General features: G+C 39.3%; 2 protein-coding genes across 2 annotated transcripts; both read left to right on the top strand.

Annotated features, from left to right (window-relative positions):
• Positions 1–544: 544 nt before the first annotated feature.
• Positions 545–13316, top strand: NT5C1B (5'-nucleotidase, cytosolic IB; the record flags this gene model as incomplete). The annotated part of the gene is made up of 10 exons (XM_080711324.1): positions 545–577; positions 2070–2159; positions 2497–2670; positions 3265–3396; positions 5246–5767; positions 5926–6093; positions 7205–7334; positions 9786–9908; positions 10289–10473; positions 12987–13316. The coding sequence occupies 10 exons, from the start codon at positions 545–547 to the stop codon at positions 13314–13316; spliced, it is 1887 nt and encodes a 628-aa protein (XP_080567450.1).
• A 3091-nt stretch (positions 13317–16407) lies between these two features.
• Positions 16408–21433, top strand: LOC308274281 (retinol dehydrogenase 14; the record flags this gene model as incomplete). Its single annotated transcript, XM_080711853.1, has 2 exons — positions 16408–16800; positions 20816–21433. 2 exons carry the CDS (start codon positions 16408–16410, stop codon positions 21431–21433), a joined length of 1011 nt encoding a protein of 336 aa, XP_080567979.1.
• Between the last annotated feature and the right edge of the window lie 5137 nt (positions 21434–26570).

Raw genomic sequence — 26570 nt, 5'->3', positions numbered from 1 at the left:
AAAGAGGTGAATAACTAGGCACGGAGGTATGGTAGTGCTCATATGACTGTAATCCCAGTGCTTGGAAGGCTGAGACAGAAGGGTTGCAGGTTCAAGGCCAGTCTTAGCAAGTAAGCAAGACCTTCAGCAACTTATCAAGATTTTGTTTCATAATAAAAAATAACTAGGGCTGAGGGTGTGGATCCTAGTTAGAATGTCCCTCGATTCAATCCCCAACATTCTCCTTTCAAAAAAAGAGAGAGGTGGCAAAATTTATATTATATTATTATATATTGAACATTTGAAAGATGTTTAAACATAAATTCTTTCAAATGCAGACAACACTGATGAGAAAATGTACTAAAATAGGAAGATATACTATTGCTCAAATTTTTTAAAAAAGTATAGTCATGTATACAGTCAGTTTGTTACTATGGAATCACATGTGATGTCATAACTTTGACATTCTAAATGCAGAGCTAGACTGAGCAAGGGAAGCAACGGGAAATGGAGCTGTGGAGACAAAAACCTGCCTAACAACCAAAGAATTTCAATAGTTAAAGAAATGAGTCAAACATCACTGAAACAGAAAAAAAAAGTAAGTGAATTGACTGAGAAGAATCTGCCTAGGGAGCTGAGGAAATGTAAATATTAATCCATCCTTTACTTCTAGGAATGCTCTGCAAAAAAAAAATAATTTTTCTAATGGGTAGATGTAGGAAAAATGGAGGGAGGAAGAGAAAATGAAACTAAGGGAGCAGATAAAGTAGATTAAAACATAATATGATTCAATCCAATAATTCAATTTTTATCGAGTATACTCTTATATGCTAGTAATCTAAGCATACAATCAGATATAGAATAAAAATGTACGGTACAATTCAGTGCCCAATAAAATTTGTGCAAAAGATACAAGCAACAAAGAGATATGATAAACTCTGGGGATTTCCCCCAGGTCTCACTGAGCTGAATCTTAAAGATTACTGAAGAGACAGTGGCAGTTAGGAGACTAGAGTGATACATAGGCAAATACAAGTTATTTGACACAAGTAGCATATAAAATGTACAGTTGTGAGTGTGCAAGTGGGAGGTAGACAGGAGTACATCGTGAGGTTCCTGGTCTGTCTAACCACTGAATGAAGAGTTTATCTAGTAATGAAGCATACTTAGATTTACATTTTATAATAAGGCAGGCAGGGCTGGGATGTAGCTGATGGTAGAGTGCATGCCTTGCATGCACAAGGTCCTGGTTTTGACCTTCAGTAATAAAAAAAAGAAAACATAAATAATCAAACAAACAAGCAAACAAACAAGTAAAATGGACAAATTTAGAAGTGGGAAGAATTTGAGGCCATGAAAATAATTGCGAGACTTTAAGAATGGTAATCTTAGGCCTGGTGTAAGGCAATGAAAGGGATGGAGGACTTAGAATATCTTTCAGAACTAGAAGTGACAAGGTATAATAGAGACTGGTATGGTGGCAGGTAATGGAAAGATTTTGGAATTAATTTCAGCATCATGCAGCTAAATTATTCATTTTAATCACATTTTCATTCAGCTAACAATGTTTCCTGGTGCAAGACACAGAGCCTAACAGTTAAATAGACTTCTGGTCGACCTTGGGCTAACCTCCAGGTTAGCTCCAGGTTGAGCTCCTGAAGAATGACAGTAATTTTAATCACATTGATGTTACTGAATTAATATGAAACAGTGCAACTTCATGTTTGAATCTAAGCTCTGTTGAACCAACCCTGGAACATTCTTCCATAGATTTTCCCATCTTATCATTATATTAAATGATAAGTACTTCAGATCTTAAAGCTATGAACCAAAATATGCATATAAAAATTATTTGCAAAATTCTTATTTAAAAAATGGGTTACTTTTACTCATGCTTAATTAAAAAAAGAAACCATAATGTCTAAAGTTCACATGTTTAATTTTTTGCTATGCTAAAATTAAAAGTTCCTATTTTCATTTTACCAAAGAGACAAAGCCTATGTTTTATTTATCCTTTTACTCCCAAACCCAGAGTTTCATATGGCCCTAAGGTTAAAAAAATAATAAATATTCTTTGTTTCCATATTAAGAACGAAAATGGGATGAGATCTTCAAAAGAGAGTCTAGATTCAGAAAAAAGAAAGGAAAGTGACAAATCAGGAGTTCGTCTGAACACTCAGGTGAGCTGACCTCTGTAGCACTGGTGAGAAACAAAAAAATAGTAGAATAGAGACTACTAAAGGGACAGGGGTTCAGGGAGTGAAAACAAGAAAATGGAACTGCCATTTGAATCTATTGTACACAATGTCCTGATGAGGTAAAGGATACACTCAGGAAAAGCTAGCCCCTGTCTTCCTCCCCAGTGCACTTTGCCCAGTTCATGCAGAACTTGTGGTGTAGGAGCCCCAGTAATCCCCTCCACTTAGCACACAGGAGGAAAATGGTCTTTGTTCAGATCAGGGAGGGAAGGGGACTCTGGCCTTTTTCGCATTGACCATTTTCTGCACAATCTTTCAGATGAGGCGTGCAGGCAATCCGAATCACTCGCTGAGATGTTGCCCCATGCGGTGTCACCCGTCGTATAGACGCTGCCTTTGTGCAGCTGAGGGAACTAGCCCCTGCCGCACAATACGTATTTATATTCACATGTGCCTGTTGTGGGAGCAGGGCCGGCAGATCACCATGATCAGGGTGAGCAGAGATTGCATGACTGACTTGGGAGGGGAACCACAGGCAAACTGGTTTGGGGAAGGATGTTGGGAACAGAAACTCTTCCACTGGCCTCTCCGTGATCTCCCCTACAGAAGGCTGGTGGGCCATGGGCCATTCTGTGCAGCTGCCTTAAAGACCTTCTGCAGCCTTGGCTAGCTACCCCCTACCCTCACCTTTCTAGTCTAGTAAATACAGCAGATAGTCTTTTTAGCATCTATTAAGAGGCTTATCCCTAAGGAAGAAAATAGAAAAAGGGAGGAAAGATGGTTGGTTGACTCAGTACTAAGTTTCAAAAAAGTTACAGGTGGGAAAAAATATGATCAGACTTGTTTCTTGGTTCTAGCTGTTCTTCCAGATGGATCCCCCACTTTATTGTTTCCTACAGAGGTCAGGGTTGGACCTGACTTCTTAGAAAAATACCCAGGACTTAGGTGTAATGAAGGGTCATAGAGAACAGGGGCTTTTTTATTGGTTGTCACTATTTTTAGTCTGACGTTACTGTCTTATAGGTACATGCATGGAAAGAGTAGGTGGTGAGCAACTATAGCCTTGGGTTTCTTCTCTCTTTTACAGGAGTCCCAAGAATTGGTAAAGTCAGACTCTCGGGGGTATGCTGTGCGAAACCAGTGGTCCCGAACATCACGAGGCCCATCCACCAAGCCTCCATCAGTAGATGAGTCCAGAAGCAGGACCAATGTTCCTAAGGTAGAGCTAGAGAGGAAAGTGGGGCTGGCATTTACTGAGATCTTTAAGTGCCAGGCCATCTTCAATGTACTGTACTTGCTTGAGCTTATTTAACTCTTGCAAGAAATCCCCAATAAGTTCCATTTACCACTGAGAAAACTGACACACAAAGTAACTTACTGAAAGTTTCACATGAGTAGTTGGCAAAAGTCAGATTAGCACCCAAGAGTCTTTAAGTCTAGTAGCACCATTCCTTGCTGCATTCATTCAACAATTATATTTTTTAAATTTTTTATTGGTGCATTGTAGCATACAACTTAATGGACTACAAGATGGTAGAGGCATACATGCACACATCGCCCCAATTAGCCCTTATCCATTTCCCACCCCATTGCCTCTCCCTCCCTCCTCCTCATGTTTGGCTTACTATTGATATGTTTGTTAATGTACATCAAGTGCATTAGGGAATTTCTTTCTTCCCCCTCCCATGCCCCTCAGTTAGGTCGCCCTATTTGCTCATCTGTAGTTTTTCTTTCTTTGTCTAGAATTCCTTCTGTGACCTATTTTCTCTCTAACATCCACATATTAGGAAGAGCATTCAATTTTTTTTTATTGTGACTGACTAATCTCACTTAGCATAATGTTCTCCAGTCCCATCCATTTCCCTGTAAATGATGTAATTGTGTTTTTCTTTATGGCTGAGTAAAATTCCATTGTGTACATATCCCACAGGTTTGTGATCTCTCAGAAGAAGAGATGAAAAAGTCAACAAAATAGAATAAATAAATAAATATCATTGGGTTATATATGCTTTCGGCCCTTAACTAGGCCTGAACACATTAAGTAAAATTATCTATATGAAAAATCTCATATATGTTAAATATACAATCTCCAAAATAAGTATACATAATTATATATGAAATTTATATTATTTCTATATTAAGAATTACATTTAAACTATATATAGATTATATGTTATATATAATCTCAAAGAAATATATATATACTCTCAAAATATATATTTATATGTATTTTTCACATTTTGAAATTATTTTCCGATTTAGAGAAACTAATATACAGACCCAGCACCCAATGTCTTTCAAACTAATTCATCCATCTTTGTCAGGTTTGACTCAACAATATTAACCAAGAATATCCTTTGACACATGTGAGATAATCCCCAAAACTAAAATATCACGTTAGGTGTCTGATAATTTCTTGCCCACTTCAGTAAAAGGGTTCTTTCTCAAAAATGGTTCCTTGCTAATAGGAAGGTGATTCTTGGCTAGTAAGCTGGCACGTGAACTTCTGGAGACCATGGAAAGATCACTGCATTACTTACACAGCAAACAGAAAGAAGGCCCTGAATAGGGTACCTGCTAAAAAGTTCTCAAGGGAAATGTTCTGGTGGGAATGCCTGGCCGGGTTTGCACATCCAGATAACTAGAAGCTTCTAACTGGCCAAGCAAGGTGTATGGCTTAAGCCTCTGGCCTAGATGGGGCTTTTGTCCAGGCAGGTATAGGACAGGCAAGTGGCAGACCTTTGCAAACTGCGTGGGGACATGGGTTCTGTCTACTCAAAACCCAAAGAAGAGGTGCAGTGAATGCACTGGACCCGTGAGATGCATCTGCGAGGTGCTGATTGGGGTAGAGAGCAGGGGTCAAGGAAAGCAGTCCTGTCTATTTAATAAGTCCCTGGAAATGTCTGCCTCCTTTAAGCCCTGGAGAGTAAACCTGAAATGAGCCAGGATCCATCTAAGGCCAAAGAATGGGTCCAAGAGAAAGGGCAGCTCCTTGACTCCAGCTGGGCTGAGATGGGAATCCAGATCCCAATTCAGCCTCAAATTCAAGTGCCCATTTCTTGCTGCAGCTCCCCAACAGCTCTGCCAACTCCCGGACATCGTCTGCCTCAGCCAGCCAGCACGAGGAGTCACCATCGCCGATCCAGGAGCCTTCTGCGCAGGCCTCCACCACCCAGCCCAACACCTCGGTCCGTTCCAATGGGCCAATTGACTCGAGGCCTCCCACACCCCCTGAACTGGAACCCCCCTCCAGGCGCACAGCCAAGACCTACGAAAGCCCGGATGCCTGGGCTCAAGGCCTCGTGAGGGAAGTCCGAGACTACAGGAAAATGCCCGCGCGGGATTATGCACGCAGCTGTGACTCCAGAGACTCGAATTCAAACTCGCTGCGGGAGTACTCGCACACCAACCCCACAGAGTGGAAATCGTATTCCCAGCGCAGGTCCTTCAGTCTTTCCTCCCCACAGATGGACCGCGACTGCTTATCGGAAGAGCGGCAGCTGAGGGAGGAGGACGAGGTGGATGAAGCGTACTGGGCATCCGTGAAGATGCTGTATGAAAAGATCCCCAGCTGTTCGCGGCCCAGGCCGGTAAGTGGGCCGCCTGGGCATTCCTCCTCCAACCCTGAGCCTCCCTCCTGCCCACTGTGTAGCGAAGTCCACTCTAGGTCTTCTCACCCTGCCCAAAATGAGCTGCTTCCTGCCTGGGTGACTGAACTCCCATCATTGCCCGTTGCCCTTCTCTGCAGCCCAAGCCCAAGCACGCCATCACCATTGCTGTGTCCTCCCGGGCGCTCTTTAACATGGTGGATGACAGGAAAATCTACGAGGAGGAGGGTTTAGAAAAATACATGGAATATCAGCTCAACAACGAGAATGTGATCCTGACCCCAGGGCCTGCGTTCCGCTTTGTCAAGGTACTCTGCCCACTGTCTCCTTCCCATCCAGGAGACTGCATGGCGAGAGGAGGACCAGGGCCAGACCTCTGGGAGTTCGTCCATTTTCCTTGATATTCCCTAGACAATCTTTGTGACATTCTTGCCTACTGGGGCATAATAAGGTTAGCCTGATCCTTCTCTCTAACTGCAAGAGAACAAATGTAGTAAATTGAATGTTATAACAATTTTCAACAAAATTATCCACCATGCTCCAGTTAGCCAGGAGAGTTTTTGTTTTCAAAGAGGTCTCTGGACTTTTGAGGAAGGAATTTCAGCCCAAAGCCCTAGATGTGGGATGCTGGTTTCCCTAAATGCTAAAAAGCAATAATGAGTTTACGATCCAGAATAGTAGCAATAAAAAAAATGCCTTATTAAAAGGAGATGGAATTCACTTAAGTTGCTCTGGCCCCAAACAATATTAAGAACGTCGAGTCAGTCCTGGCACTTAGGGACATTAATGTTTGCTGAAATATATAGCACCTATTATTGATCCAACATAATTCATATAGTTATTACCCAGTAACATCATAATCATGCAAAAACAAATGGTCTGGGATAGAGAGAACTTATGGGACTTGGTAGAAGCATGAGAGGAAACCACAAACTTATTGTAAGGACCCTGTTTAAAAAATAGACAAAGTCCTACCTTCCACAGCACACAAGCTAAAACTGAGACAGAGATAATCAGTAATGGCCTCTATATAGGATGACAAGCAAATTCGTGAAGCATCACTTATTTTGCACAATAAAAATAATTATCAGATGGATAATTGCAGGCAGATTTTATAAATGCAAAAGAAACATAAAAGGGTTAGCTTGATCCTTTTCCCTGCGTCTGCCGGATAGAATTCCAATAAGCTGAATGTTGTAACGATTACCCATGTGTATAGTCAGCATTAACTGTGGTCCCCTGTATAAGAGGCAGACAACACAGAAAAGAATGGTATAGCATTGTATTAAAGGAGCCATAACCCCTCAGTGAGGACTCCTCAAAGCTTGAATCTGATCCAGATGAGATGCTGTTTCTCCAGCCCCCCAGTGTCCACCTCATCTGCCTCTCTCTACACACATCCCCGTTTGTAACCTGCAGGCGCTACAGCATGTCAATTGTAGACTGCGTGAGCTGTATCCTGACGAACAGGACTTATTTGATATTGTACTGATGACTAATAACCATGCCCAAGTGGGAGTGCGGCTTATAAACAGCGTCAATCACTACGGTAAGTAAAATAAATACCATGTGGAAGAGCAGCTTGCAGCTCGGGAAGAGAGAAGCCATGCTATTTTGCTAACTGTGGCCTAACCAAGGCAGTGTCTTTGATACTGACACCCCCTTCTGCCCGAGCAATGTTTATTTGCCTCTGTCAGAACCAGAAAGGCCATGTTCATTTTTAACTTCAGCACAGAGCTGGGCTCAAAGCTCTGGACTTAACTTGTCAAGTGTGAATTTCAAAGTCTTAATCCCAGGTCCTGTAATATATTTCTCTGTTTTATGTTTTTCACTTCTGAACTCGACTTCAAGGAACCATCAGCCCTAAAGCTTTCCTCTGTGTGATCAAACTTCTTGCTCACCACAGATCCATGTTAAGGGTTTAAAGGTTTTCACCTCTCTTTTACACTCTTAAAATCTGATTCTCCTGCTGCTCTCTCTCCCATACATCAGATCCATATGCACGCCAGCAAAATTATCTTTATTCCTTTACATGGAAAATGTGATTAGCTCTGGTCTCCAGAGCATTTCTATCAGGGTGTTGCTTCTCTTAAGTCTCCATTTGTCCTCTTAAGTTATCTGACTTCTTACTGTGTGCACCATTATCCTATTTGCTAAGTGATGGGCCCAGTCTTGTGAGTGCATCAAGCCAAAATCAGGTTTAAATTTTAGGTTTAATCAGCATATTTATAAATAATCAAGATATATGGCATGTTATTGAGTTTTATTTTGTATTACCCTAATTATAAGGCTGGTATCATACTGAAACAACTAAGCAGTTTTACCATTTAGAAATGTAGCCTTCATAGTGTTATCAGGTAAAAAGAGAAAATGTGTATAAAAGGGTTAGCATAGTAGATTCATGGTATGTAGTAATCACTCAATAAATGAAAAATTATTTTTTTAGATATATAGTCTTATTTAATTTAGTAGGTGATGCTAGTTTCTCTCTCCCCACTCTGAGCTCATGGAGTCTGGAAGCCTAAGGAGTCAGAGTTACATATGAATTCTGCCAATGAACCAATGAACCTCAAACACCTCATGCAGCCTCATTCACAGAATAACAGCCTTTAACCCAAAAGAGTTAGTGATCCCGCCCTCTGAAGGAAATCTGTATTTCTTTCAGCTGTGGTACTTAAATTATAATGAAGTTTTTACCTAACCAGCTCTTCAGTGAACTGTGATATCTTTTAAAGAAGGGACAGTTCTGTAATCATTTCTGAATTCTTAGTATCACCAAATGTTTTCTGGATTGTTAATTTGAAGATTTGCAGAGTCCAGCATTATGCCATTTATGTCCAACATTGGCTTAAGTGTAAAAAATTAGAATTAACATAAATGCAGATACTTTACCCTCACTGTGGATGGATCCTACTTACTCTCTTGGTCCCTATGAATGACAGGCAGCTGACTAGACTCAGTAGTTTGCTTATATTGTGAATAGCTATCTAGCTTACCCTATATCTACAAAAGGCTGAATAAGTCTATAATATTTTATCATGTGCATGATATTTTACTTTATCTAACCGATCTCACATTGGTGAAGACATTTTGCTTTTATAAATAACCCTGAGCTATGATATTTTTACATAAATCTTTATCAGAGTTTTGCATTATTTCTTTAGGATAAATACCAGGAAAAGGGGAATCCTAGATCGAAAGGTGTAAACTTCCAGAAGCCCTTAATATATATATCGTCAAATTATTTTCTAGACAAATTGATCAGTTTATATTCTCATTCATAGTACACGTAGTTGCCTGTTTTACAAACTTACCACTAGAAGCCACTGGGTTGTTGTTTTGTTAATTCTTGTTGATTTGAAGGCTATTCAATAGTAAATTAATGTTGAATCTGCTAATAATTGCATTACAAATGTTCACATCAGGAAGGAGTGATAATTCCATGTTTTATTGTTTCTAGAAAATAGTTAAAATCTTAGCACTACTTACACTCTTGTATTGTTAATGAAGCAATGCAAAAATGTAATAGAGCTGCTCCCTCATGACCTCTTTCAGCAAGTGAGAAGGTTATATTTCAAAGAAAAGAACAACTTGTTTTAGGGTAAACAGGAGTCAACGAGGTAAGGTCAGGTCTGCTCATGCTCATGAACCAGGAGGCCAGATTAGTTTTCATGTCTCAGGATCTTTTTCTCTAATGCAGATAATGCATGCCATGCAGTTGTGAGTGTAAATTGGCACGGTCGATGTAAATGTGTTTCATGCATTCTCATATACCATACACAGTCCCTATTACATGAAATACCTGAAAAATTTTCCCATATCACTGCTATGAATTTGATATCAAACTTCCATGATTTCTAAGGTAACTTTCATTTCAATTTACAAATGAACTCCCTTGGATTTACAAATAAGCTCACTTATTCCTCAGGGAACTTTCATTTGGGTTTACAGTTTTGTCTTTCCTTGGAGCCCTAACAAAGTTTTTCTTGCCTGATAATAGGCCTACTAATTGACCGCTTCTGTTTGACTGGTGGGAAAAGCCCCATTGGCTACTTGAAGGCATATCTTACCAACTTGTATCTTTCTGCGGATTCTGAAAAAGTACAAGAAGCAATACAAGAAGGTATTCCTCTGGTTTTAGCCATCTGGTGAATAGAGAGTCTGCATTCATGGTTACTTACTTTGGATTTCACATAGGATTATGTGGCTCATATCCTTGGATCCTCTGCTTAGGCATTTCTACCTGTGTTTCAACCTTCCGGGGGGTGGTCAGTGATTGTCCTACATTACATTTGCACTTTCCAGCTCTGTAGAAATAGAGGCAGTATGTAGACATTTGTTTCCAGGTGTGTGGTGGTAGAGCAGGGTTGTGTCATCAGGTAATAGCTAGAGATGAAACATAAGGCTTAGAGCATTTATTTGTTTTGTTTGTTGGTTTCTTATTGGAGGAACTAAAACTTAAGGCCCTTGGAAGACTATTAATAGATTTCAATGGCTTGGCAGGTATCGCCTCTGCAACAATGTTTGATGGAGCCAAAGATATGTCTTACTGTGACACACAGCTCCGTGTGGCCTTTGATGGGGATGCTGTTCTCTTCTCTGATGAGTCTGAACATATTGCCAAGGAGCACGGGCTGGACAAATTCTTTCAACATGAAACGCTATTTGAGAATAAACCACTTGCTCAGGTAGGTTCAGTCGGCTCTGCTTAATTGTAGTCTCTTATATTCCAACATATGCCTATACATATTTGCTCATTGTGATTACTTTTTTCTTTTTAAATCATTTTAGGTGAGCCCCTCTTCACTGGTTTATACTTTCAGTTTTCTCTCATTTGTGACTTCTTTAAAGTATCCATTGCTAATAACTTTAAATTTTATATTCTCTTATGTCTTTGAAAATACATATATGATCTTCTCCTAATAATAAGTCTCCCCCCTCCATATTTTGAATAACAGAGGTCACACCACCCACCAACAAGCCATCTCCACATAACAGGTTCTCAAAATATTAAGGTCATTTTTAATAGATCAGTAAACATGTATTGAATCTCTCAGTTCCTGACTCCACATTCGAGAAAGTCTTAACATAACTGAGAAAGTCTGAAAGATTAAAGGTCTAAACTGAATCAAATAATGAGTAACTAATCAAACTAAGAGTAAATACTTAGGTTTGGGGGATCTATTCTTTAGCTAAACTATTAAAATCAAGGTCTGAAACACACAGGACTCCAAGTTCTGAACCAAAGGAAACTTGAAACATCAAAATATTCTCCAAAGTGGGTCTGAATGAGTCATTTACTTTAATGAATCTAAACTGATTTATCATTCAGTTTCATCCTGTGAATCTTTCCAACGACTTTAATCTTTATTTTTCCCTCAGTTCTTTTTGAATCTTAATAACCATACATACCATTATTTTGGCTTACAATAATAAAATTATGAACAGACTACTTGAAAGCTAAAAGGTATTACTATTTTGTCACCTCCCATTAACCAAGTGACATTTAAATTATGTAGTAAATTTAGGTTTATCTATTTGTCCTCAAGCAGATTAAGTATATGATTAAAAGTATAATCTGCTTGAGAACAATCTAAGAAATCTTATATCTAAGAAATCTTTGCCTAATCCAAGGTCACAAATATTTTTCTCCTCTGTTGTGTAGTTTTATGGTTTTAGGTACTATTCCTAGGATTACAATATTTTAAGCTAATATAATATTTGAATAAATTATTGCTTATGATTCATTTATTCTGCTTGAAATATATTAATTATTCCAGAATTATTTTTTGAAAATGTAGGTCTTAAGATTAGGTGTTATGAGTTCTCTGACTCATAACTGTTTCAAAGTTGTTCTTGACAGCCTGATTTCATTTTATTTTCATATAGAAGTAAAAAGCAGTTTGCCTATTTCTGGGGGGGAATATAACTAGAATTTTGGGGAGATTGTACTGAATGTATACCTAAGTATGGAAGAATATATACCTCGTCAATACTGATTCTTTCAGTCCATAAACATGGTATATCTACCTATTTATTTAGATTTTTTTCTTTCATTAGTGTTTTTATAGGTTTTAGTATACAGACATTTCATGCTTCATTGGAGTCATAGCAAGGCATTTAATACTTTTTCCATTTATTTGTTCATTGTGAATATGCAGATACACGGTTAATGTTTATATACTCCCCTCGTAACCTCCAACCTTATAAAATTGCCTTGATAATCTTAACACTTTTATAGATTACTCGGCCTAATAAAAATAGTTTATGTCAAAAATTAGTAATTCTTTGAGCTGCCTGCCCACAAGAAACAGTCATTATAAATGATGGGCAGATTATAAATTATTATAAATGATGGGAGGTATTAAGCTGCCTGAAAAATTCTTAGGAGTGCTAGAGGACAAAACGCAAACAAACAAAAAAACAAACCTACTCATAAGATCTTACAAAGAGAAAATATAAATCATAAGTTCTATAGTCAAACAAAAGTCCATCCAACAAACAGGAAACAACTATACAGGTGAAAACACACTAAATAATCAAGGATTATTGTTTTAAAGACTCTTCTTGAGCAAACTAGTACTGCAAGACAAATTTTGGCAAGCATGGGGAAGGGTAGATGCACAAATGAGTATAAAACATATTTAATAATATATTTAAAACTAAAACAATTGTAAGGCCTATGGTAAGAGGGTGGGTAAAAGCAAATATTATGTATCCTAACAATGCAAAAATTATAGAACTCATGAAAACTGAAACATTTGGGAAAAAGAAAGTCTACAAAAAAGTAAGTATGCTGATATTTTCAGATACAGTAGTTAAAGGATAAAATGTAGAGTAGATAAACAAATATATAGGCATATTTAATAATACAAGTGTAAGTCCTGATAAAGATTTTTTTAAAACTAAAATCAGATGATATATTTTTCTGGTTCAATTATTTATGACATATTCCTTCACGCTTAAAAATAACCTTGGTTCAGCTGATAAATTACATGATCACCTTAGGTTTATTTTAGGAATGCTTATCAGGAATTATATTCACATTAATGCCCGAAGTTTTTACATTGTGCTTTCAACCTAGTAACAGTGCATCTCATGTAGTTTTATATTTTTTATCATCTCTTCACACATCTGCTTTCTTTGTGATCTTTTAGTTTGGCTCCCTGTTTTGCAACTGTGATATTTGTTCCTTTTACAGGGTCCCTTGAAAGGTTTTCTGGAAGATTTAGGCAGACTGCAAAAGAAGTTTTACGCCAAAGATGAACGGTTACTTTGTCCCATCAGAACCTACCTGGTCACAGCCAGAAGTGCAGCCAGTTCAGGAGCCCGTGTGTTAAAGACCCTTCGCCGCTGGGGTCTAGAGATAGATGAAGCTCTTTTCCTTGCCGGAGCCCCTAAAGGTCCAATCTTGGTGAAGATCCGGCCCCACATCTTCTTTGATGACCAGATGTTTCACATTGAAGGGGCAAAAAAATTAGGCACAATCACAGCTCATGTACCTTATGGAATTGGTCAAAAATACAACTAGGGATGCTGACAAGAAATAAAACAGTGACAGTCTGGTATAACAGATGACACTTCTTTTGGAAGTTTAGAATAATTACATATTTTAGAGCATTGGACCTCAAAACTGAAATCCTTTGGAAAAATTTTCATTTAAAAAAGAAAACATTTTGAACTCTCAAGCTACCTTCTCAAGATACTTCTGTATAAGCTGTCCAATGCTATTGAATGCCATTGACTCTGCCTCCATGCAAATTATAACAGTGACTCTTTGGGTTCAATTTAGAACTTGGATACTTGAATGCCTATAAGGGGCTGTTTCAGAAGCTTAGTTAGTTTCACAAATTATTGCTCATTTTTGGGATACTGATAGATGGAATTGTTACCCATCATCCTCTAGAATAGTGATTTTCTAAGATGGAATACAATCATGTACATGGAATATGATTAAGTACACACATAAAAGCTGGAGTTTTTTATTCTGTTGCCTTTTATGACCAGCCTCTTCATGCATTCAAAATAAGACTGTCATTCCATCTGCATTAGTATACCAATTTTGACACTGCTCATTTGGAAATAAATCAGCTGGTTGTTCCAACAGAGTACTTTGTAAGATGAGCTCTAGACAGAGCCTCTGAGAAGGATTCTTTGAAGCTTTCTTGGTGAGTTAATTACCATTGGACCACAGAGCTTCGTATTTTAAGTCTCTACTTCTGGGTCTGACAGGTTGGGCCAATATTTGTATGGGGGGGCACTTGGCCACTACTTCAAAATGTGATGTGTAGTATCATGCCCTATCCCTGTCATTTTATTGTTATTTTGTTTTATTTTCAACAAATCTAGATTGGTTGTTAGACATAATATACCATATGTTAGGCACAGTAAGCTGGTAGTTTTCACATTACTCCATTTTGGTATCAAATTAAATGTTTGTGACATAGTGTTATTATTACCTTCCTTTATTCCATGAGGAACTGAAGATACAAAACAACTAAGTAGCTTGTTCAAAATTGTGGAGCCAATAATTAGTCGGACCAAGATTTAGATTCAAATCTTCAAAAACAATTTTGTCTTTTCCCTTTTCACACAGAATTCCAAATGGAGTAATTATTTCCATGGCCTTTGCACTCATCTGGAACAAATGAGTAGGTCCATAGGGTTCTATGTGTCAGCTACACAGCAGTTACACTGAAGATCTAAGGATTTCTTTCTTGTCCTCATATTCTCTATTGTTCTTTATTTGCCTACCTTCATCTGTACCCCACCAACACACAGACTTTGGGCTCAAATTGAGCAAAGACCATAGCTGACATTCATCTTTTAATCTACTCCCTAATTTGATGTAAATCAGTACAAAATTTATGAGCCATGATATTTATTGATTTTCTACTGTTTTCTAGACATTTTCCTATAAGACAACCACAAGAAGAACTGAGCCATAATCTCATCCTTTAGGAAACTAAAAAAAACAACCAGGTAGGGTTATATAAATGTGCAAGCTCCAATAGCTAACACAGGAGAGCTTTGGTCCATACAGTGAATGAGGATCACACAAGAAGTTGAGGAAACAGAGATCAGTAAAGGCCACAACTAGTCAGGAAGGGCAGATCTCAGATGAGCTTTGAAAGATCAACAAGATCAAGGAAAAAAAGGGATGTGCTTGGGGCTGTGAGTTTCAGTAACCGCTTCATATTGTGAAAAGATCAAAGGGCTACCTCGCCTGATTTCTATTCCTAGTGCCATTTGTAATTCCCTGTAATAGTGTTCTTTCCCACCTCTGAGCTCAATTCTCTGTACCCAGACAGAACTTTCTCCCGGAATTTCTTTTCTCTTTGTAATATGTCTATTAGTTACATGTTATATTCTCCCCAAATATAAGAGGCTGACGGATTTTTCAAAATCAGTGGCTTATCACAATTAGCTGGGACATTTATTTCCAAGTACACAAGTCATGTCTCTCTTCCTTTAGTCTTAAGAATCTGAAATAAGCTGTCGGTGGTTGGTGGGGTGGAGGAAGTTGATATATCAGCCAGTAAGCTCCATAAGAACAAAAATAATGACCTGTTTTCCCGTGCTTCTCACAGGATACGAGCAGGACCTGGCATATAATGGGATGAGTGAGTAGGTGAATTACGATGTCTTTCAGTTTTTCTAGGTCTAAAGCTGTGAAGGTTGAAGCCTGGAGATTAATCCTTATGGTACTAACTGCTGACATTTATAAAGCATTTTACAGTGTACAAAACATTTCGTTCTACACCGTTGCATGTGACCAGGGAGGCATTTGAGAGTAGGCCTGTTCAAAGTCTGTGTTTACCATGAGTCCAACCTGCTCCCACTGTACCTTTGCCAGTCTCAAATAAGGTCTTGGGGATGACTTTTCCTATAGGGATGGAGGCCATCATGGTCACCTTCGGTGGTTCTCCAAGTGTAGACCTATACCAAGCAGTGGCATCAGCATTACCTGGGAGCTTATCAGAAGTGTACATTTTTTCAGACCCCATTTTGGACCTACTGAATTAAAATCTCGAGTACTGGGGTCCTGAAATTTTCCTCCACACCCCACACCCTACAATCCCTCCAGGTGATTCTGATGCATACTGAAGTTTGAGATCCACTGGCCCATTCTATTTCCAACTGATTTATGTTGCTAAATTTTTAAGACTCATTTATAGGGGAAAGTCAAGTTTTCGAGTTCCAGGAACCCTCAAAGGAGACCACATTAAACGCCCGAAGAATGGCATTTGTAACTCAGTCTATATAGTGGTAAACCCAAGTGTTCACCAGGCATTTCCACAAGGATAGATCCCCTTCTCCCCGAAAATGTAATGGTTATGAATCCAGCAACCTCAACAACACCCAGGATCTGTGTTCAGCCTCCATCAATAGCCTGCAAGCAGAGTCCAGCGGGTACGCGGCGCTCTAAAAAACATTGCATTCTCTCAACCAATAGGTACCCTCGGGAAGGAAACTACAAGTCCCAGCATGCTTCGCGCGCGCCAACGCCAGCCTTGGCGGGGGGAGCCTGGCCGCGCCCCAGAGTCCTTAGCGCCAGGTGGCCGCAGGCTCCACTCCGGAACCTCTGTGCTGGGCCCCGTGAGGCCTCCGCCCGGAAGGCCATGGCGGTGGCTACCGCGGTGGCACTGGTGGCCGCTCTGGGCGGGGCGCTGTGGCTGGCCGCCCGGCGGTTCGTGGGGCCCGGGGTCCGGCGGCTGCACGGAGGCGGGGACCCTGTCCTCATGCACGGGAAGACCGTGCTGATCACCGGCGCGAACAGCGGCCTGGGCCGCGCCACGGCCGCCGAGCTGCTGCGCTTGGGGGCGCGGGTGATCATGGGCTGCCGGGACCGCGCGCGCGCCGAGGAGGCGGCGGGCCAGCTGCGCCGCGAGCTCCGCCAGGCCGGGGGTGCCGGGCCGGGCCCCGACGGCGGCGGGCCGGGCGAGCTGGTGGTCAAGGAGCTGGACCTCGCCTCCCTGCGCTCGGTGCGCGCCTTCTGCCAGGAGCTGCTGCAGGTGTGGGACCCGCCCCGGGAGGCCGGGGGGGCCGGCTGGAGTCCAGGGAGTGACCTTGGCGAGCTCGGGACTCGAGGCCAAGAGGGGAAGAGGACCTGGGGGCGGGGGCTCTCCTCTGACCAATGAGGATGTTGCCCGCCGGTTTCTGAACCTTTCACTTTGTCCGGTGAGGACGGCCCAGGAGCCACTCCAGGTTTTTTAATTCTTTTCCCTGTGACCAAAGTGAATGTGTTCACCAGCTTGGTGGTGCACACTTGTAATCCCAGCATTCGGGATGCTGAGACAGGAGGATCGCGGTTTGCAGACAGCCTCAGCTACTTAGGCCCTTTGTCACTCACTGAGACCCTGTTTCAAAGTAAAGAAAAAATGGGGCGGGGTGTAGCACAGAGGTAGAAACACACACACACACACACACACACACACACACACACACACACACACGGTGAATGTGTGCCGAAGAACCCTACTTTCACTCACAAGCCCCGATAGTACTGGGAAAGACTGGCTAGCCAAGAACCTTGGATCCGTCATTTTTTAATTATTTCCTGTTTGTGCTTCTCAAGTCACCCCACATCCCTTTTGTTTTTCTTTTCTGCTGAGGTAGGAGTGTCACTTGCTGCCACTGATAAAACTCCTTAACAACATCCCTAAGCAGATTCTTGCCTGATTTCCAAGTAGAACAGAGCTTGGAATCTTAGGGATCATGCTCCAAATGGAAACAGGAATTAAAAATAGCATAATGCTTTGTAGTACTGAAGGTTTGTTATGTGGTAAGTGTGCCAGTCATTTTTAGATACTTTAAAAATGTTAAGTGAAGCTCAAATGCCTCTGGCTGTTGTCATCAATTCTTCACCGCAACCCTGTAAAGTAGACTTGATTATCTCTATTTTACAACATGAGGAAACCAAGGCACAGGAGGGCCAAGTAACTTCCATGTGGTCTGTCTTTAGACTCCCCCCTCTTAACCCCTGTTGGGAACTCCTGCCGTCTGGCAATGAGATGAAAAGATTTCTTTGGGCAGATGGTAAATGTTCCGCTGTAGTAAAAGGCCTCTGTAAGGACTGAGGTAGTAGAGCTGTTTGCCAACAGGTGTTTGGAAGAGGAAGATTTAAAGCTGGCTGGCACAGGTATGGTGCCTGTGTGAAATGAAGTCTACTGACTCTAAAACGGAGGTTCCCAAACTTTTCTTAGTAATATTTTATAAGACCCTATGCCAAAATATAAGTTCATTTATGAAATGCAGTAACACAACTCTAAGTATTTGTGCCCTAACAATGCAATAGCCGTTTGGAAAAATAATACACACAATTCAAAGAAAAATATTTTTATTTTATTCTTAACTATAATTACTAATGGAAAATGTCTATTGGCCACCACACCAACTTCTCCAACCTTGGAATCAGTTTGGACATGACTGTCTTCTGATTCTGCAGAGATCTGTAGCCCTGCACTTGCTTTTTTTTTTTTTTTTTTTTTTTTTTTTAATTAGAGAAGCTACCAATAACTGTAAAAACAAATCAGACTGTCTTCTGATTCTGCAGAGATCTGTAGCCCTGCACTTGCTTTTTTTTTTTTTTTTTTTTTTTTAATTAGAGAAGCTACCAATAACTGTAAAAACAAATCCACAAAGAAATGGCCACATTGAAGAAATACAGCATGATATGTTAGAGCTGTGAACCACCTGGAATTACTAGATTTTAAGGCAGAAATTACAGCTTTACCTCGAAGTACACCCCCAGCCCTATTTTATTTTTATTTTGAAACAGGGTCTCAATAAGTTGCTGAGGCTGGTCTCTAACGCACAATCCTCCTATCTCTGCCTCTCATGTACTGGTGTTATAGGTACATGGCACCATGCCTGGCTTGATTGTATTTCCTTATGATCAAGAAATCAATTTGCTTCCTTTGAAAATTTATATTCCACAGCATACCCTGGAAGTTTGTAGGTTCTGTGCCTTAGAGCATCTTGTTACAGTTTGGGAACTATTTCTGACCCAGGGTGGCTTTTTTTTTTTTTTTTTTGGTGTTTTTTTTTTTTTTTTTCAAAGTGCTAGCATTTCATTATATAACAGGTTAAGAATTGACACTATGAGAGGTTTGGAAAGCATTAGATGTAGGTCTTCCTATTGAGTAAGATACAGAGAAGGCTAAATATGTTTCATTCCTGATGCCTTGGCTAGTTTGGTGACTTGAGGCAAAACCAACTAAAAGGTAAGGACACAAAGAGAAAACTAATCCTTGTTGCTAAAGCATTTACCTTCTTCCCTACTTCTGAATTTTAGTGACTATAATTAGAATTAAAAATAATGGAAGTGTAGACTTCTCAGAGGTTGGTATTCTTGGTATTTATGTCATTTGCCTCCTAGAATTTAAAAAATAGTAAATGATAAAGTCTTAAAATAACAGAAGACTAGCAAAGAATGATGGCTCAGAAATGATTAATTCAGGAAACCCTTCCAAAGGATTAGTGGAAAAGAACACTCCTTTCTTTCCCCCATGGATGAACTCTTGCCTTCTTTTTGAAGTTAACTGTTGGAAAACATAAAGGTTCTAGACAGACTAGAATGAGAAACAGTTAATTTTCTGATAACAGTTGTGAAATTTAACACATTTTTCTCTCTTCACTTAATTTTGGCAGAAGGGTCAGTGGAACTTGAAATTTGACCTAGAATTAATTTAATCACAGGTCATCACTGCATCTTTACACCTGGAATTTGTCGTGCATTTCTTTTTCTCTGTCGGAGACATGGAGGGTGCAGGAAAGGGCTGGAGAAGACCAACTTAAAATGAAAAGACTTCCTTATGAGAGCAGTCTAAGTTTTTAGACTTTAATTTCAGAAGATGCAGGGGTAAATGATCAAGGTACAGATTGTGACTATACAGATCTTCTAAGTTAAGGGTAACCCTTGAAGTTTGAAAGAGTTTTGCTGTTGGCGGGGGGAGGACTGAATTCTAGAGTCATAATGGAGGTTACAAGTATTTATCCTACATCTTACACGTTTTTATCCTACATCTTACATGTTTTTGCGTGTTTTGTTATGAGACTCATACTTAAGAGTCACTCACTGTTAATATACTTGTCAAAGTTCATAGAAACATTTTACGGGATTTTAGTGTTGTAGGATTTTTTAAAATTTTATTATAGGTACATATATTGTGATTTTGTTATGATTTTGGCATTAGCATGATAGTTTCCAAATCAGTATTTTTGTAGTTGAACTAATATTAAGGGGAGAAATTTGGAATCACGGAAATAATTGCCTCATCCTTAAATTGACTGTGTTTCTTTTTAACTTCTTTTAAATTAGGGAGAGTGGTACTGGGGATTGAACCCAGAACCATTCTGCCTCTGAGCTACATTCTAGCCCTATTTTATTTTTTATTTTGAAAGAAGTTCTTGATATTGTTTGGGGGCTGGTCTTGGACCTATATCCCTCCTGCCTCAGCCTTCCAAGTACTGGTATTATAGGTTTGTACCACTGTACCTGGCATGCCTGGCTTAACTACATTTTTAAGAAAAATCTTAGTGTTGCCTAGATAATGCAGTTTCTAGTGAAATGTCAGTATATATGTGTGTATGTGTGTTTGTGTGTGTGTGTACATATATATGTGTACACACACACATTACATATGCTATCATTATTATGGAAGCATAAGATCAGAAATTGAGTCTTCAGAGTCAGTTTCTGTATCTTTTACTGACAGACTATTGTAGATAGATATTTTCATATTTTAATAAATAAGAAAAGGAGTTGTTAAGAAGACTAATAGTAATTGAGAAACATCCTACAAAGGAATATATTCCCCCACTCACTAATTAAAATCAAAGTTGACAGTGTTCAAATAGTTCTCTGATCCATAGAATCATAGGGTTTATAGCCAATTCATAGGTTAAAATGAAATTAAATTCTTTAGTCTTAAGTTCCTTTTTCATTATTAAAATGTATTATGAACTGAGAGAGCAACTGAAGGCCTGTGTTCATAATTCTGCCATTCTCTTTTTTTCGATCTAAAGGAGGAGCCTAGGCTGGATGTCTTGATCAATAATGCAGGGATCTTCCAGTGTCCTTATATGAAGACAGAAGATGGGTTTGAGATGCAGTTCGGAGTGAACCATCTGGGCCACTTCCTTCTTACCAGTCTTCTCCTTGGACTTCTCAAGAATTCAGCTCCCAGCAGGATTGTGGTCGTTTCTTCCAAACTTTATAAATATGGAGAAATCAACTTTGAAGACTTGAACAGTGAACAAAACTATAATAAAAGCTTCTGTTACAGTCGAAGCAAACTAGCCAACATTCTTTTTGCCAGAGAACTTGCCCGCCGCTTAGAAGGCACAAATGTTACTGTCAACGTATTACATCCTGGCATTGTACGGACGAATCTTGGGAGGCACATACATATTCCACTGCTGGCGAAACCACTTTTCAATTTAGTGTCCTGGGCTTTTTTCAAAACTCCACTAGAGGGTGCCCAGACTTCCATCTATTTAGCCTCTTCCCCTGAAGTAGAAGGTGTGTCAGGCAGGTACTTTGGGAATTGTAAGGAGGAAGTACTGTTGCCCAAAGCTATGGATGAATCTGTAGCAAGAAAACTCTGGGATATCAGCGAAGTGATGGTTGGCATATTAAAATAGGACAAAGAGTTACAGAACTATTTAAAAAACTGGATATCTGTGACTAGGAATGGTGTGGTTTAGATGCTTGCTACTTGAAAAAAATAATTTTGGTTTTTCATTAGCACCCCTAAGAGGTATATGCAGATATTTGAAGTTATTGAAAAATTATATTAGGATACCATAAAATTTCTGCAAAGATATGTTAAATATAACATGAACAGTACAGTTATGTCTTAAAAATTTTAAAGGAGGATGCATAGATTACAAATACTAAAGAATTTGGTGATATAAAATAACTATTAAGTTTTTTTAATATCTTGAGTTTCATGGATAAAGCGTTATGTAATTTCACTGCAACACTGGATTTTGTGTGGAAATAATATGTCTGCTGTGTACACCTAAGTCTTACATGAAATAAATTCATTGATGCAGATTCTCCATTGTATACTTCTTTTAAAGTGTCACTGAATATAGATCTTTACTATGACTTCATGAGCCTCTCCTGGTCTTGTTTGGCTCAGTCTCTATTTACATATATCTCCACACTGCTCTGAGAGATTACATATCCAAAAATCAAAATGTGCTTCAAATCTTGTGATGGTTTTCAATTACCCATAACAATGAGTTTTCATATTATCTTATTTTTTAAACTGTACAATTCTTTCAGAGTATTTTACTCAAATGTAGAAGCTGGAGTAAATATTATAGCAGTGCTACAGGGTAGGGGTCCCCCACACTATTCCTCAAGCGACTCTATAGAACATAGTACTTTATAAGACACTTATTTAAAGTGGAAACTTTAGTATACATTTTAGTAACGTTTGTCTTGTGCTCAATACTCTCTAGTAGAAAGAAATCTTTCTGCACAGTCCAAGATGGCAGACTGTAGACATGTGGATACTGAGTACTTGAAATATAGCTGATAACTGAATTTCTCTTAAGTTTAAATTGGCATATGTTTAGTGAATAACATTTTGGATAGCACATCTCCAGTCATTATAGTGGTTAAAGATTTCCTGAACATAGAATAGTCACCCCCTCCTTGCTCAGGCCTCTCATTATATTTTTCTTTCAGTCTGGAATACCCCCTTTTTCCTTGAGACTACTAGTTACCTGTTGTTCTATTGTGCTCCTTTTTCCAGTCCCTATAAGCAAGGACGAGTCTCTTCCTACTTTGTTTCCATTGGTCTTGGTAGCTTTGCTTAAAGTTTACTAATCACAGCCCGGTTAGGCATTTAGAATTCTCAAAGGGAAGGAACTATATTAGTTTTTGTTTTCCCTCAAGAATCAATGTAAAGCTGGGCTTGGTGGCACACGCTTGTAATCCCACCATTTGGGAGGCTGAGATAGGAGGATCTGGGTTCATGGCCAGCCTCAGCCTCTTAGGCCCTCTGCAACTTAGATGCTGTTTTAAAATAAAGAATAAAAAGTAGGGCTGGGGGTGTAGCTCAGAAGTAGGATGCCACTGGGTTCCATCTCCAGTACTGCAACAAAAGAAAAGAAAAAAATCAATGGAGTAAAAATAAATCAAAGAATAGATAAGTGGTGTACAGAAAAAATAGTTGAGCCCAAATAGGAATATTGTAGACATTTGTATAATACAATTACAAGGATCTACTTCATAATTTCAACTGTTTGTTTTGCCATCTTTTAACATTAGGAAAAGAAAACATACAGATAGATAGTTCTGCTGAATTTAATGACCTTTTGGCCAGGGCTGATCCTTAATTGGTTATTTTTTCGGAGACCATTTATAGTACCTGGTTACCAGCATCAGTTCTTTTAGAGAATGGTAAGGCGGTGCTAGGTCACACAGGTCTGTTTTCTGTTGGAGCACTTTGCATTATGAACAGGAGAAACTTCCTATCATCACAGGTGTGTTTGCAGGTGTGGTGCACATCACTGCCTCATGTTCTTTGAAACAATACTTTAAAAAGTAATCCTACAGAGAGACCTGCTGAACTTGGAAATATGGGCAGGAAATACATTAAATTGCAACTTGGAAAAATGGAAGCTAATAAATCTGTCCTACACCTTGACTTCATTAAAAAGGAGCCCCCTTTCTTTTTCATTTAATACCATCTTTTCTGGTTGCATTTTGATACCTGATGCTTTTCAGCGGGTTTAAACCTTTTGAGTCTTCCAGAGTTCTTGTTTGTGACACCACAGTAAAACAGGATATATTAATTTAGCATGATGGAAAACTAGAAAGGTAACTGAAAACACCAACTATTAAGGTAAAATGAGCAGCCAGTAGGAAGATGCCCTCCCCTTTGCTGTGATGGGACTGAGGACGAGTAGCACAGTCTCAATTAATTTGGAAGCCTTTTGCTTCTCTCCTTTTTCTCTTATGCTGGCTCATTTGTAACCATTTCACTGGGCAGAGGAATAAGAAGCAGCTCTTCTATGATTTTTTTTTTGTGGGGGGGGTTCTGGGGATGGAACCCAGGTGCATTCAACCTCCCTCCGAGCTATACCCCCTGCCCCATTTTTTATTCTTTATTTTGAAACAGGGTCTCAATAAGTTGCAGAGGGCCTCACTAAGTAGCTGAGGCTATCTGCGAACCTCGATCCTCCGGTCTCAGCCTCCCAAATGCTGGAATTACAAGCGTGCACCACCACGCCCGGCTCTTCTATTTTGATATTTACTTTTAACCTCAGCAAAATACTGCTGGAGGGAAGCCTGTATTGTTCCAGGCAACAATAAACAAATTGAAAACCCATTTCTCATGCTAATTCTTGGCTTCATTTTTTTAACCCGACTTCTCTTTCAAGCAGCTCCTTCCAAAAGAAAAGCAGTGACTGCTGGGTCTTCTGCCTCAGTTTCACTCAGTAACATTTATAGACTGGGATTCTAAATACCATTTAAATGGGAAAATGGTTTTACTTCTTAAATACACCACCACATTGTAGTTAATTAACAGCTCCTCAACCCTCCCAGTGATCTTGACAAGTTAATTTCTCTGAGCTATTATCTTAACTCTACCACTGAGATATAAAAGTATTTTTATTAAAGGATTACTCAGTGAGTGAAAGTAACAGTAAGTAAAACGTTCAGCAAAAATGCCTGATATATAGGAGCACAGACCCATTTCCCCTTCCCAGATGCACCTAATTCATTGTTATTATGAATAGTGATAATTAGAGATAGTGCTGGTTATATGAGCACACAAGATGAAAACATAACTATCCAAGTATCAACACACCTCTTAGTAAAATGTTGTGGGCTAGATAAATCCATTTTTAATTCATCCAGGCCATACTACTGTACTTAAGTGACTAATAGTCTCCATGCCCACTGCATTCACTTTTAAAGACAACTTTTGGACACTGTGTATGGCGGTAGTTGTGTATACTGCAGCTCCTATTACTCTGTAAGGCTGCTGTTGTTTTTCCATATGACTTTTAATCTTGTATAACTATTTACTTGGAGACCCAGGAAGTCTAGAGAGTATATTTTCAAATCTATCTCCAGCTATAGAGTCTGGAGTGAGGAACAGCAGCTATCCTGCCTCAAACTCGCTCCTCTGGCAAACCTGCTGGGCCTGGCCAGAGATCTGAGAGAATCTATATTTGAATATTTAATTGATTCCAAATGTCCTAAGGAACTGTGAAGAGGGAACATGTTACTAATCACCCTTCAGGAGGAACTTGGCCCCCACAGACAGCTTCAAATGTTTTACAAACCTCTGGACAATGGGGAGTTAAATTAGTTACAGGTTAACATGAAGAACAGTATTTAATTCCTAGAAGAAAGTTAGAAGGTGTGCTCAGCTTTATGCACACATTAAGGAAGAGGTTTGCTAAGCCAGATGTTTAATCAAAGTACAGTAGAGTGACTCAATCATCCACCATCTAAGGGACCCACTTTAATAACTGATTCTCTATTCCTTTTGAAAAACATTGACTGATGTTCACAGCATGTGTGTGTTCTAGGCTGATGGGCCATTTAGGACACGTTCACCCCTTTCCTCCCTTCTGTGTGCTACTTAGGAAGAGTGGGATGCGTATCACTCATTTAACAAACACTCTAGGAGCCATTATATGTCAGGAGGCAATGATGAGAACCCAGCCAAACTTGTATATGCATGCATTTGTTATACTTGTTATTAATCATAATGCAAGTCAATAATCACAAAGAAAACCAATGACATATGGGACCAAAGAAAGATAATTCCCAGAAGAGTAAGCTGAGTGTCCTGCCATGATTAAATGAAGGCACATCACTAAAATGGACCAGTGAATAAAGTTTTGAACCATTGCCATGTACTAGAAAGAAATGTTTAATAATATGTAAGATATCTATATTTGGTTATTTGCAAGTGACTTTAAACTTTAACTCAATTTTAAAGACTCAAAATCTGGAAAATCATAGACCATACTATTTCAGTGAGTGTAATGTAAGTGGATGGAATTACAGGTGGGCCTTCACTCGAAAAACAACCAAAATGGCAATTAAACTCTTAGGCTTAGATCAGAAGATAGACAATGAATGAACGTGCTATGTCTGTTTTAAGTTCAAATAACAATTTTGTGTGTCATATGATTTCTGCTTGTGATTCCCTTCTTTAATCAACTTTTTAATATAATCAACCAATTTCAAATAAGAGGGCCTCTATTTTATAAACTAGAACTATCATTCACATTTTTTTTTTTGGTGGTACTGGGGTTCCTGGAAACCCTTCTACCCTCCAGGCTACACTCACAGACCTACTTTATACTTTTTATTTGGAAACAGGGTCTCTTAAGCCAGCGAGGCTGGCTTCGAACCTGCGGGATCCTCCTGTCTCCGCCTCCCAAGTGCAAGGATTAAAAGCCTGCGCCTCCACGCCCTGCCTATCATTCACATTTCAAAAGAGCTTCAGTTTGTAGGAATTGACAGTAAAAGTTTTCTGTGTGTAAATCATATTTTCCAATGACTTTTAATCTAAATCAAGAAGTGGTTTTATTTTTCAAACTACACCAATATAAGCTTAGCATGGTGGTGTATGCCTGTAACCCCAGTACTTGGGAGGCTAAAACAGGAGGATCACAGGTTCAATGTTAGCCTCAGCAACTTAGTGAAGCTCTCAATAACTTAACAAGACCCCATTTCCAAATAAAACAAAAAAATAAAATAGGGCTGTGGTACAGCGTAAATATAGAAGATCTCTGG

Source organism: Muscardinus avellanarius (assembly GCF_963383645.1).
Source record: "Muscardinus avellanarius genome assembly, chromosome: 15".
Taxonomy (NCBI): Eukaryota; Metazoa; Chordata; class Mammalia; order Rodentia; family Gliridae; genus Muscardinus; species Muscardinus avellanarius.
Note: the sequence above shows the minus strand (reverse complement) of the source record. Positions and strands in the feature narration are given on the sequence as shown.